Below are 13283 nucleotides of genomic sequence, written 5' to 3'. Positions count from 1 at the left end.
CAGAGATTTTTTTGGAGCCAGCACTTGCCAGGTCTCTGTAGTTTTGCAGTTTTAAGCACTTCCGCATACGCTTCACCTTTCACAACCGGAAACTGAAAAAAGATCTTATCGGATTAGACACACAGTTCTTCTTTATGCAACACAAGCATTTGCTCTTTTGTCAAAAGAAGTATATTCACCGCAAACTGACCTACATTTTTTTTTCTAAATGCCAAAAGCACAGCGTGGCCACAAGATGCATCTGCAGCCCAGTGTGGTGCTGTGGTGGTCAACTCACATTGTTTCTGGCTTATATCTCAACAGTTATAAGACAACACTGAAAACAGGAAATAAACGAATGCAAGGAAATATTTGCTGAAAGACTTTGATTTCTTTTCCATGGTGAGGATACAAAACGGGTGCCTTTTATATCTGTATATTTAATAAAGGAGAGAAAAGGTTGGGGTCAGCTGACCTGAGGATTCTCCGCCCCCATGTTTGCTAATTGACAATTTTAGCAAATGAAATTGAAACAACCTTATGACACAGTGCAGAGCTGTGCATCTCAACTTACTGTACAAGTCTTAATAGTGTTTCCACCTTGTTTGCTTCCTATCACACCGCATCCTCTTTTTAATCTTGACCACACAGCCTGACTTACATTCTCTCAAAATAAGTCAGGGAGGTTCTATTTTCCATTTGAGCTTCGACTCGGCAGAGAACAGCGAACATGGGGCCCGCCCAAATGTCACAACTCACGAAGTATGGTTTCAAGTAAGACGGGTGTTGGCCAGTCGTGTCTTGCCTCGACTGAGTCAACAACTGTACAGCTTTTGACAATTGTGTTTGTTTTTTTTCAAAAGCACAGACCACAAACATCACAGGACACATATGAGTCACACGGTAGCTGCATTTGCAATCGGGGCCGTTACATCTGCAAACATAAGAGTGAAGGCCTGAGACAAACATACTAAATGGTATTCAAAGCATTGGGGACTGATGCAGAAACTTGACCACATCAGATCATCAAAGTACCTTCACGTGTAGACACACAAATAAATGTGCAGTGAAATATTTTACCCACACGTTACAATCAGTGAGTGTTTCATATGTTTGCGTCGTAATCTATAAGTAATGTTTACTTTAAATTGCAGCCACATTCATGCTCAAGGATGTAATAAAGTGCACAACATTGTTTCGCTCTCTAATCACAATTTGACTCATAGAGCTTGACACGGTGCAACATCCTTTTACCCTTGAGTCACATGTGAGGGATCCCTCACATAAAGCTCTGAGGAAGAAGTGAAGTCAGTTACATGTAATGATGAGACATCCTAGATTATATCAGGGAATGGGGGCCAGGCGATCTCAGACCGTGGGTACATTTTTGTGTGACTCTGTCTTAAACTTTTTCCCCTCAATCCCTTCAATCCAGATTTGAAGCAGTGATGCAACAATAACAAACAATTGCATGTGGTTTGGCATTAAACTAAAACTTGCTCTGTGTAATACTGTAGACTTTTGATGTGATTTCTTCCAAATACAAGACGACGATGACGACGACGACGACGATGACGATGATAAAGATAAAGATGTCCTGTGAACTGTCGGAACTACTGCCACTTCTGACCTGAGTGGCATATGACGACAGCACTGCCATTAAACTGTTGACATGAATTATCTACATTTCCTTTTTTCATTATTTTGTAGATGTCAGATGTTGCTTCCTACTACAATTTGAAAAAAATACCCAAGTTAAATAGATTCTTAGATTCTCAAAAACATACATATAACTTGGATGTGAACTGTTGTATCTCTCTTGACTCAATGTTGGACAGTTTCACCAATGTCCCCCCACTCCTGGCTTATTGCTTGAGCGTGGCATTGGCCGTGTCCTTGAATGTGCTGCTCGTCTTGGCTTTCGTCATGTGCCCTGCCTGCTCAGGTAAGGATTTTCCGAATCGACGGGATTTTGCCGTAATGACTTGACATGACCATTCGTGTTTTTTGATTTGCAGGAACCGTTTCTTACCCGGGATATTCTGCAGCCACGGTAGGTCCAAAAAAAAAGGTCGAAATAAAATATGTATTTGTTTGCACGGTTGTTATGTCAAGTATGTTCTGAGAGCATCAGCATCTCCGCACACAAGTCTAAAAAAAAAAAACACCAGATACATGAAAGTCCCCTATGATCTATTAATATCTCCTGTTAGCAGCAAGCGGCCGGCACTCGAGTTCACCTTTCACGCCTGTGGTGAAGGTGTCAAGGTCTGCAAAGCACAAGTTTCCATTGGTCTGAAAACAGAGAAGGTGCAGAGATCTTCTCCATTAAGCACGGAAACTCCAACAAAATGAAGGAACTGACTTTTGCTTTGTGCGTGGCATGTCTGCTCTTGGGGAGAATGGGTGAGTTGTTTCTTTTGTAAGGGCACTAGTGAGGTCACGATTTAAACTTTCATTCTCTGCCATGCGTTACAATATGCTCACTGTCCATTTTCTCCTCAGCTGAATTGAAACGATCTTCACGCTTCAAATTAGTTAAAGTTGCTGAAGAGGTGACTTTGGACTGTTTCTATGAAGATGATTCTACAGTGATGCTATTCTGGTACAAACAGATTCTAGGAGAGAAACCAAAGCTGGTGTCTAAGTTCTATAAGCACAACAGCAATGATAAAAATGGCAAACTGAGTGATGAATTTAGGAATGATACGCGCTTTAAACTGGAAACTACCACAGGTAAAAGTCATTTGAAGATCTCAGATGTGCAAATTTCAGACTCAGCTACTTACTTCTGCATAACAGGCTTTTTACACACGTATGACTTTATGGAGAGCATCACTGTCAGTGTGAAAGGTTCAGGGTCTAACATCCAGGCTCTGGTGCATCAGTCTGAGAGCATCCAGCCAGGAGGCTCTGTGACTCTCAGCTGTACAGTTCACACTGGGACCTGTGATGGAGAACACAGTGTTTACTGGGTCAAGAACTCTGAAGAACCTCAGCCAGGACTCATTTACACCCACGGAGACAGGAACGATCAGTGTGAGAGGAAACCCGACACACAGACACACACCTGTGTCTACAACTTGTCAATGGAGAGACTGAACCGTCTCATGCTGGGACCTACTACTGTGCTGTCGCTGCATGTGGACACATTGTGTTTGGAGACGGGACCAAGCTGGAGTTTGAAGGTAACTAGAATTTTAGCAAAGATTGTGACATTTGTTAAATAGTGGTGGAAAGCTCAGTAATGTCTCCTTATGTCTGGCTCTCTGCAGAGGTGGTGGACTCTCTTCCCTTGGTGTATTTCCTGAGCGGAGCTTTGGCGTTCACCACAATCCTGGTTGTTTCTCTGGCTTACACAGCACAAAGAGCGTTCAAAACAAACTGCTGCCAGTGCTCAGGTGGGGTAATCCTCATTATTTATATTTATTAGTGTGAATTCAGTTTGCGTGATATTGAAGAACAGCAAAGACCTTCATGAGTTAGTGTTCCAACATGTTACTTGGACATCTAGATTCATTCAAAGACAGTAAGGGGAAATCTCTTATGGTGCATTCACACGTCGCAGGATTTGTGCTTATCCACATTCACTCTAACAAACACAACCCAGCGCCACCTGAGGCTGATCAGTGGCCAGTTTGAGCACCAACTAGCTCGCATCGGTGCCAGGACCTGCCAGCGCTGATTGGCTTTCACAACATCACGTCACACAAATAATTCAACTGGAGTGATTGACAAGAATTACGTCAATTTGGTCAAGCTTGATCGAATTTAGGGGACTGTTGGGCCATTCTAGTTGTTCTCTCAAACAGATTGTAATGGCACCATCATACATTCAGATTTTAATATACTTTATTGTACATTGCAGAAAATGACCTTGAGGAAAACATTGTCCATGCCACAGATTGAGAGTGGTGATAAAGTGCTGGTGTTTGTTTACTCAGTACTGCACCATGACTCAATCTCAATGAAGTGATGGACACATTTACTTCATTACTTTTGTTCCAACTAAGTAAATAGAGTCACCCCACATCCAGTTCACTGCATCTTGAATAAGACTTTTGTTGTTGTCTTTTGTCACAAACTAGAATCTCAAGCAGCTGCAGCAGCTCTGAATATGGAGGTGAGTGGAGAAGCAGAGCACAAGGGATGAACACAAAAAGAGCAATATTTTTAATATAATGCAATAAGTAATAAATAAGGCTGTGAGGATTAATTAAAACTAATTTTAAAATTTAAAAGAATTCAAAAACCTGTTGTTGGTGTATGGAGGTATTGCTCAATAATACAATTTAAATCAAATGTATCATTCTTTTCTTCTAGTACTGAATAATTCACTCATTATTGTTATTTTGTCCTGAACAGAACCAAGATGAAGACACTTTCCATTGTGCTGCTCTGTGTCTCAAAACAAACGGCGAGCAACGTCATCGAAGGGACAACATGGAGTCTGTTTGTGTTTACTCTCGATTGAAGAATTGCAGAAAGTGAACTTCCAACCATGTCAGCACAGAAGCTTCCATATTTGTCATTTACTGTTGCAAAACCAAATGTGAAATAATGTAGAAATAAAATAAAATATATATTTGTTTGCAGGGTTGTTATGTCAAGTATGTTCTGAGAGCATCAGCATCTCCGCACACAAGAGTCTAACATCAGATACGTGAAAATCCCCTATGATCTATTAATATCTCCTGTTAGCAGAAAGCGCAGGTCGCACCTTGCAACCTGCACCCGGGCACACGCTCACCTTTCACGCCTGTGGTGAAGGTGGCGATGTCTGCAAAGCACAAGTTTCCATTGGTGGAAACAGAAGTCGTAGCAGCGCCTAAACACAGGAAGACCAGGCTGTGGGTCACAGCATCTGACAACAAACCCCACGTCTTGAATGCAGATAACAAGCCGTGCATGCACTAAAGTCTTTTTGATGAATAACCACAATGTGCTTGGGTGATCCATTGCGGTCTCACAGTTACACTCCTCTTATGCTCATGTCAGGAAACCGATCATAATGACATTTCCGGTTTGTGCTACATAAGCCTTTTTGAGAAAGAGGACATTCAGTATCATGTAGGTTCACGACTGCTCTGGTAGAAGAAGTGGAACTAATGCACATCAGACCGAACCTTCATGAACATGCATCTACTGTCACAACATGCCGGTCCTGTAGCCTTCCTCGAAAATGTAGCCTCATTGTAACCGTGGCAGCTTTCATGCTGTTTGCATTTTTCAGAGAGATGTTTAAGGTCTCGCAAAACAGGGGAAGCAGTAAAAAACATTGCTCACTCCACATCCAGTTGGTCAACTCTGTTTCCTCATAACAACATCGGGAGGAGTCGGGGGTGTAGCTCATCCTCGTCACTTGCTGAATCTGTAAATCAGGTCGGTCGGCACCGAGCTCCTTTATCCTATTTTTTTTCCGTCATGGTGTATGTGTAAGGAAAGAATTCACTGGATTTACCGCAGTTCCATTTGAAGTCGGCGTATGTTTACCGGTCAGCTCACAGCGGACGCAACTCAGTGGAGCCGGACTTACCTGATACCGCGTCAAGGGTCGACCAATCACATTAGATAAAAAAAAAAAAACGTAAATCAATACCTATTGGCTGTAAGTAAAAGTGGGAGTGTCTGTTACTGGTGAAAATTTGAGTTTTCTACTCCTTCCAATCCAAATAAGACACATCTTCTTCGTGATTTTGTCGACATGAACACTAAAAATGAAGAAGCACACATCACGAGCGTGTCTTGACAAAAACATCAGATACATTCAACAACTTTTAACATCAACCCGTTCAGACACAGCCTGTTTTTTGAAGTCTCATCTCGTGAGACGTCTCAGACCTTTTATTTAGGCCACCACTCCCCTTTATTGACACGACAGACGATTCAGTAGGTTTCTCATGTTGATTGAAACAAATTGTACCTCACGAACTTCAGAAGCCATATAAGTGTCATACACACTGGAATGTATTGAGATAAATAACGTCTCCATTTTCCTCAATAAGTCTGAATCAAAGTCCCCTCCTGAAAGCATATCCAGTAGTATTTTCCAATTCTGCGTCACTTATCTCTGTACAAATCTTCTTGTGGACATGAAATGTGTGTGTGTGTGTGTGTGGGGTGGGGGCACTGGTGACATGATCAAGCAGGCTCCTCTCTGATTGGCCGACACAGCAGTCTTGTGTCTGAAAAGCAGAGAAGGTGAAGAGATCTTCTCCATTAAGCACGGCAACTCCAACAAAATGAAGGAACTGACTTTTGCTTTGTGCGTGGCATGTCTGCTCTTGCGGAGAATGGGTGAGTTGTTTCTTTTGTAAGGGCACTAGTGAGGTCACGATTTAAACTTTCATTCTCTGCCATGCGTTACAATATGCTCACTGTCCATTTTCTCCTCAGCTGAAGTGACACCATCTTCACGCTTTAAATCAGCTAAAGTTGGTGAAGACGTGACTTTGGACTGTTTCTATGAAGATGATTCTACAGTGATGCTATACTGGTACAAACAGATTCTAGGAGAGAAACCAAAGCTGGTGTCTAACTTCTATAAGCACAACAGCAATGATAAAAAGGACAAACTAAGTGATGAATTTAGGAATGATACGCGCTTTAAACTGGAAACTACCACAGGTAAAAATCATTTGAAGATCTCAGATGTGCAAATTTCAGACTCAGCTACTTACTTCTGCATAACAGGTTATTTATACACGTATGACTTTATGGAGAGCATCACTGTCAGTGTGAAAGGTTCAGGGTCTAACATCCAGGCTCTGGTGCATCAGTCTGAGAGCATCCAGCCAGGAGGCTCTGTGACTCTCAGCTGTACAGTTCACACTGGGACCTGTGATGGAGAACACAGTGTTTACTGGGTCAAGAACTCTGAAGAACCTCAGCCAGGACTCATTTACACCCACGGAGACAGGAACGATCAGTGTGAGAGGAAACCCGACACACAGACACACACCTGTTTCTACAACTTGTCAATGGAGAGACGGAACCGTTCTCATGCTGGGACCTACTACTGTGCTGTCGCTGCATGTGGACACATTGTGTTTGGAGACGGGACCAAAGTGGACTTTGAAGGTAACTAGAATTTTAGCAAAGATTGTGACATTTGTTGAATGGTGGTGGAAAGCTCAGTAATGTCTCCTTATGTCTGGCTCTCTGCAGAGGTGGTGGACTATCTTCCCTTGGTGTATTTCCTGAGCGGAGCTTTGGCGTTCACCACAATCCTGGTTGTTTCTCTGGCTTACACAGCCCAAAGAGCGTTCAAAACAAACTGCTGCCAGTGCTCAGGTGGGGTAATCCTCATTATTTATATTTATTAGTGTGAATTAAGTTTGCGTGATATTGAAGAACAGCAAAGATCTTCATGAGTTAGTGTTCCAACATGTTACTTGGACATCTAGATTCATTGAAAGACAGTAAGGGAAATCTCTTATGGTGCATTCACATGATGCAGGATTTGTGCTTATCCACGTTCATGCTAACAAACACAACCCAGCGCCACCTGAAGCTGATCAGTGGCCAGTTTGTTTGAATCTAGGGGACTGTTGGACCTTGGTGCCAGTGTGCGCTCTTCAAAGTGCCATTCTAGTTGTTCTCTAAAACAGATTGTAATGGCAGCATCATACATTCAGATTTTAATATACTTAATTGTACAATGCAGAAAATGACCTTCAAGAAAACGTTGTCCATGCCACAGATTGAGAGTGGTGATAAAGTGCTGGTGTTTGTTTACTCAGTACTGCACCATGACTCAATCTCAATGAAGTGATGGGCAAATTTACTTCATTACTTTTGTTCCAACTAAGTAAATAGAGTCACCCCACATCCAGTTCACTGCATCTTGAATAAGACTTTTGTTGTTGTCTTTTGTCACAAACTAGAATCTCAAGCAGCTGCAGCAGCTCTGAATATGGAGGTAAGTGGTAGTGTTGCAATACTTAAGAAGCTGGTTTGAATTTCACATGTATGACACAAGTTTACATTTTTTTAAAATCTACATCAGAGGATTGATCATGGCTCATAACACCAACTAACGGTGTTTCAAACATCTTGGAACCTGTAGGACCATTTCTTACGTAGAGTAAACCATTTGGGACGTCCTGACCTTTTCATATATATTTACACCGTGACATTTCTGTTGCAAAGGTGTGTGTGCTGCTATGGGAGTTGTCCTCCATAGACAATAAATACAACTTTACTTTGTGTCTTAGCCCCACCTCCCAGCACCACATTCTACGGGTGTTTTTCGAATTTCCAGGGACTTTGGGGTGAAGATAGACTTTAATAATTCTGTTCTCAACACCTGTCTACATCAGTTATCTTTAGACACACGTCCTCCTAATATGACAAATGACTCTTTTATGTTTTATTAGCAGAGTCATCAAGATGCAGACAACCTACATTATGCTGCTTTAATGGAGCACAGGTTCAGCAGAGCAAGAAGACAAACAGACGGTGACGGGAGTGAATGCGTGTACACCAGTGTAAAGCAGTAGAGCTGAACATCTTACACTTCCATACATGCTGAATGTAAAGCTTCTCTATGCAAAACAAATTAAAGATTTTTAAAAAGCCGAATTGATGTGATGTTGTCAGTTGCCATATTCTCCACTCCCACTAAATATAGAATATACTTCTTGAACTTAACCCCAAGTTGTTTAACAATTTCATACCTGACATGTGAGGATCTGTATTTAGCCTCCGTGTGGTCAAAAGACCGTCTGCTCTCTTTGTCTGAGCACTTTCAAACAGGAAGTCTCTGCAGTGTCTTCACTACACCCCAGCAGACTACTTCAAGTGAACAGCAATGAAATGAACAGAAGTTGACAAAAAAGTAAATCACCAATGCTCTCATCAAGAAGTGTTGATGTTACTCTTATGTTAAATTGTTACCTCCACTAAGGAGGTTATGTTTTCACCCCTGTCTTGGCTGGTTGGCTGCTTGGGAGAAGGACAGGGTGTGGGCCAAGAAACAACCCATTCAATTGAGGTGTAGATCTGGACAAAAGGGGCTGATCCAGGATCTTTTCATCACTTCTCTTCATTGCCTAAATTGTAGAGTAGTAGTACATTTTTGAATTTATTCCATGATTTTATTGTTGACTTCAGACTCTTTGATACCATGTGGTCCCTGTTGTAACCTGAGGTCCACGGCAAAGGCCCTAATAACCATTCCACATTCCCGGCTGGAGCACCAAAGGGGACAAGGTCTTTTCTGTTAGAGCCCCCCCTCTTTGCCAGATGGATCTCCATAGGAAGATTGTTCCAAACTCCTTATCCTCTTTAGAGATACATTTTATAGATGTGCTGTCTTAGTCCTTGGGGTCTGACTTCACCTGTAACTTTTATTCATATATTTTAATCTAATTCTGATCTTACCTGTTTTTTAATAATTTATGTTTGACTATATACTATTTTACTTTTTTTTCATCTGTAACATTTGTATCCTTATATTTGTGCTGTTATGTTTGCTTTTAATTGTTTTCTATTGTTTGCCCTTTATTCTTTACTTTTAACTTGTAACCTTGTAACTGTGCTTTGAATGGTGCTATATGAATAACTGAATACAATTGTAGTAGTAGTAGTATTATGTACTCTAACTGCTTCAGATGTCTGTCACCCTGTGACTCTTTTTAAAGAACAAAGATTCAGATCAAAGGTAGCAGTGATCATGTGATCAGTGTTGCCCTGCTGGCCAATCAACACAAGTCTTTACTCTGAAGAGAGGAGAAAGTGTCGGGCTGTTTGTCATTCAACACGACGATTTCAACATGATGACATCTCCCAAGTTCGTTCTCTACCTGACATGTTTCTTCTTGGGGAAAATGGGTGAGTTGTGTGTTTTTTAAATATTCACTCAGTCCTGAGGCTGATTACGATTTAATTTCTGTCACATAACATTAACAGTTATTTTGCTTTTCTCCTTTTTCTCTTCAGTTCAGATGCATCATGTTGTCTTGTCTCATCAAGTCAGTGGATTTATATCAGCTGATGTTGGAGACAACTTGACTTTCCAGTGTTTCTATGAGGAGAGGGACAATAAAATGTATTGGTACAAACAAACACCAGGACAGAAACCTCGAATTATCTCAATGACGTACAAATTCTCGAAAGATTGTCCATTATTGAATGAATTTGAGGACAATCAACGCTTCACTGTGGAAACTAATGATGTTGTGAGTCAACTAAATATCTCAGATCTGCAGCTTTCAGACTCAGCTACTTACTACTGTTCAAAGGGTAATATATATAAGTATGAGTTTATGGAGGGCGTCACTGTCAGTGTGAAAGGTTCAGGGTCTAACATCCAGGCTCTGGTGCATCAGTCTGAGAGCATCCAGCCAGGAGGCTCTGTGACTCTCAGCTGTACAGTTCACACTGGGACCTGTGATGGAGAACACAGTGTTTACTGGGTCAAGAACTCTGAAGAACCTCAGCCAGGACTCATTTACACCCACGGAGACAGGAACGATCAGTGTGAGAGGAAACCCGACACACAGACAAACACCTGTGTCTACAACTTGTCAATGGAGAGACTGAACCGTTCTCATGCTGGGACCTACTACTGTGCTGTCTCTGCATGTGGACACATTGTGTTTGGAGACGGGACCAAGCTGGAGTTTGATGGTGAGTCACTACCAGAGACTCATTTAATGAATAGTGACAGTTACGTAGAAAGAGACGGGACCAAACATTTGGTAAAATACTGTTTAACAACAAAATGAAACAGTAACCCAGTTGGTCCTGTTTGAATGTCCCCACTGACGGTGACCCAATAAGGCTTCACCACCAGTGGACGGTGGAGGTGTGCACCACGACTAAATATATATTTTTTTATTGATGATTATTATTGTAATTGTTATTGGTGATGATAGCGATGATCATAGTAATGATGATAATTTAATGTTATTATAAATAATATTTTTTTAAGTATTAGTAGAACTAACAATTTTTTCTCCAAGATTATATTGTTATTACTATAATTATTATTGTATTGGTGAGATAATTTTTAATAATACAATAATTTTAAAAGTAGTCTGATTAATATTATTATAGGATTATTAGTATTGTTATTATAATTATTAATAATACTTCTTCTTTTAACATAGAAAATACACACACACACACACACACACACACACACACACACACACACACACACACACACACACAGCGTTGTCATTCCGTTCTGTTAACTGTCCTGTATTCACTGTTCTTGTCCTCTTTGTTTTGTTCTGTCAATGTCTTGTCTCTTGTCTCGCAAAGTTAAATGAGAATTTCAAAAAAGAAGAGACAGAATTAGTAGAACTTCTCCTGTTGCAGATGAAGTGAACTGGCTGGTGTATTTCCTGAGTGGAGCTTTGGGATTCACCATCAGCCTTTTGCTGGCTGTGTTACTGTACAAGATAAACAAGAGAAGATGCTGGAGATGTTCAGGTAACCACTCATCTCTAGCTTGTGTTCACTCAATTTGGCTTTTTAGCAAAATAATAATAATACGTTTTATTTCACGGAACCTTTCTAGATAAGGACACCTTAAAATATATGATAAGTAAATCCATGTATCGTGAATTAAAGTTAAACCAAGTGTTAAAAGTGGATTAGGAGACGCAAACATCTCAATTCAACACGTACAACACAAGACTAGTTAAGAAGTAAAACCAGGTTAAGAGGTAAAGGCACCTAACAGGACATATGTGAACACAAGAGTGACTAAGTCTTTGTCTTTGTATGTGTTTCATAACCAGAGTCTCGTACACAACCATCATCTCCCTCCACAACAAATGCAGAGGTAAATACAATCTTTTTAAGTGTGAAATTTACATTTGACAATACATTTTTTTTTTTATCAGGAGCCATCTTGATGTACTTATATGTTGTTTCTAGGGCAACCAACATGCAGATGACCTCCATTACGCTGCAGTAAATGTGAACGTGGCCAGCAGACCAAGACGACAGAGGGACAACACAAACGATCAATGTTTGTACTCAAGTGTTAAACTGTAGAATTGTGTTTTTTAGAACGGTCTATGTTTGAGATGTGGGATTTCTCAGTCTTTCTTTAGAGGTGGAGCACGATTCTTGTCTGTAATGCTTTTTTATCCTTTTTCCAAATATAAATGTGGCTTTTTTTGTGTGATTAAAGATAAAAAACAATTCATGATGTAATTACACTTTTAAGGTTAGACAATGTGTGTCGGGGGGCAATGTTTGGACAGTTGCTTTTGGTCTTTGATGGAATGACACTTTGACGATGACATATGGAAAACGATGATTAAACTTCATGTAATGAAAGTCGAATGAAGGGTATTACTCATATAGAAGGGACCTAAATATGTTTACACCCTCACATCATGGGAACAAAACATGAGTCCAGATAATGTAAATCATTCAATTTCGTATGTTTTAAGCTTTGGTTTAGGTCAGGGTAAAGGTTGGAGTTATAGACAAGTCACTGTAACGTCCTCTGAAGTCATGAAGACATGTTGCAGAACACATCCAACACTTCAACATTGAATTCTACATTTTTAGTAGTAGTAGTAGTCCTCTCTTTTTGTTTTGTATTTTATTTAGATACTGGTCTATAGACACGAGGGGAAGTATCTGGATTTGACGGCCCATTGCATGGTTGGTCCAGATCTTCCCATATTTTCTGTTTATTTTTTGTCAGGCCTCCACACTCTCTCATATTAATTTAACACTTGTTTATACTTTGGTTTTGTGAATAAATTCTTTGTTTAATCTGGCCTGTCGTCCTCTTTATTATGTTGCGGCCACTGGACTGAACCAAATGTAAATTTATGTTTTTGTGGCCGTAATATTTGTATACTTAGGTCTCCCGCTTCATGCTCTTAACTTTCACTCACTCACACACTCACACACACTCACACTTCTTTACTTTCATGACTCGTCCCTATAATAAGTGCTGGGACAGCAAAGTATGATATTAATTCATTGATATAGGTTTCGCTGTTTCCTGGAAGCATCATCTATGATCCCATGTGGTCTAGCAGCTAGCGTTCCAGGTTTTAGCCTCCACCACATATTCATAACCTACAACAAACGGATGCCAGAAATTACTAACCCTATATCCTTGAAGATAATTATGTTTTTAAAGATCTGATTGGCCGTGTGGATTCACTGCTACATGTGAACTGGCTCCAGTGTAGGCCATGCAGGTACAACAGTGGTCAGAGGTGTCAGTAGGTCATGATATTAAAAATGTCCCCTCCTTTGTTTCCTTTTTGTTTCACTGCTTGTCTCCTTTTGCCTGTGTATTATATTTACAAATGTGCTTA

General features: G+C 40.5%; 3 protein-coding genes across 3 annotated transcripts in view; all 3 read left to right on the top strand.

Annotated features, from left to right (window-relative positions):
• Positions 1-2326: 2326 nt before the first annotated feature.
• The window catches only part of LOC117779316, a 69614-nt gene continuing 58657 nt past the window's right edge, over positions 2327-13283 (top strand). Inside the window, exons 1-2 of the mRNA XM_034615398.1 lie at positions 2327-2385; positions 6376-7059. Coding sequence (XP_034471289.1) covers positions 2331-2385; positions 6376-7059 — 739 coding nt within the window. The 5' untranslated portion in view covers positions 2327-2330. The remainder of the gene's footprint in view (positions 2386-6375; positions 7060-13283) is intronic.
• The window catches only part of LOC117779317, a 38113-nt gene continuing 27358 nt past the window's right edge, over positions 2529-13283 (top strand). Inside the window, 3 exon segments of the mRNA XM_034615399.1 lie at positions 2529-3081; positions 3084-3167; positions 7147-7179. Coding sequence (XP_034471290.1) covers positions 2574-3081; positions 3084-3167; positions 7147-7179 — 625 coding nt within the window. The 5' untranslated portion in view covers positions 2529-2573.
• On the top strand, positions 9555-12722 carry LOC117779311. The gene is made up of 5 exons (XM_034615389.1): positions 9555-9813; positions 9922-10611; positions 11308-11421; positions 11733-11776; positions 11872-12722. The coding sequence occupies exons 1-5, from the start codon at positions 9756-9758 to the stop codon at positions 11989-11991; spliced, it is 1026 nt and encodes a 341-aa protein (XP_034471280.1). The 5' UTR covers positions 9555-9755; the 3' UTR covers positions 11992-12722.

The sequence above is a fragment of the Hippoglossus hippoglossus genome, chromosome 18 (genome assembly GCF_009819705.1).
Source record: "Hippoglossus hippoglossus isolate fHipHip1 chromosome 18, fHipHip1.pri, whole genome shotgun sequence".
Classification (NCBI taxonomy): domain Eukaryota; kingdom Metazoa; phylum Chordata; class Actinopteri; order Pleuronectiformes; family Pleuronectidae; genus Hippoglossus; species Hippoglossus hippoglossus.
This window is presented reverse-complemented; position numbering and strand designations above follow the sequence as displayed.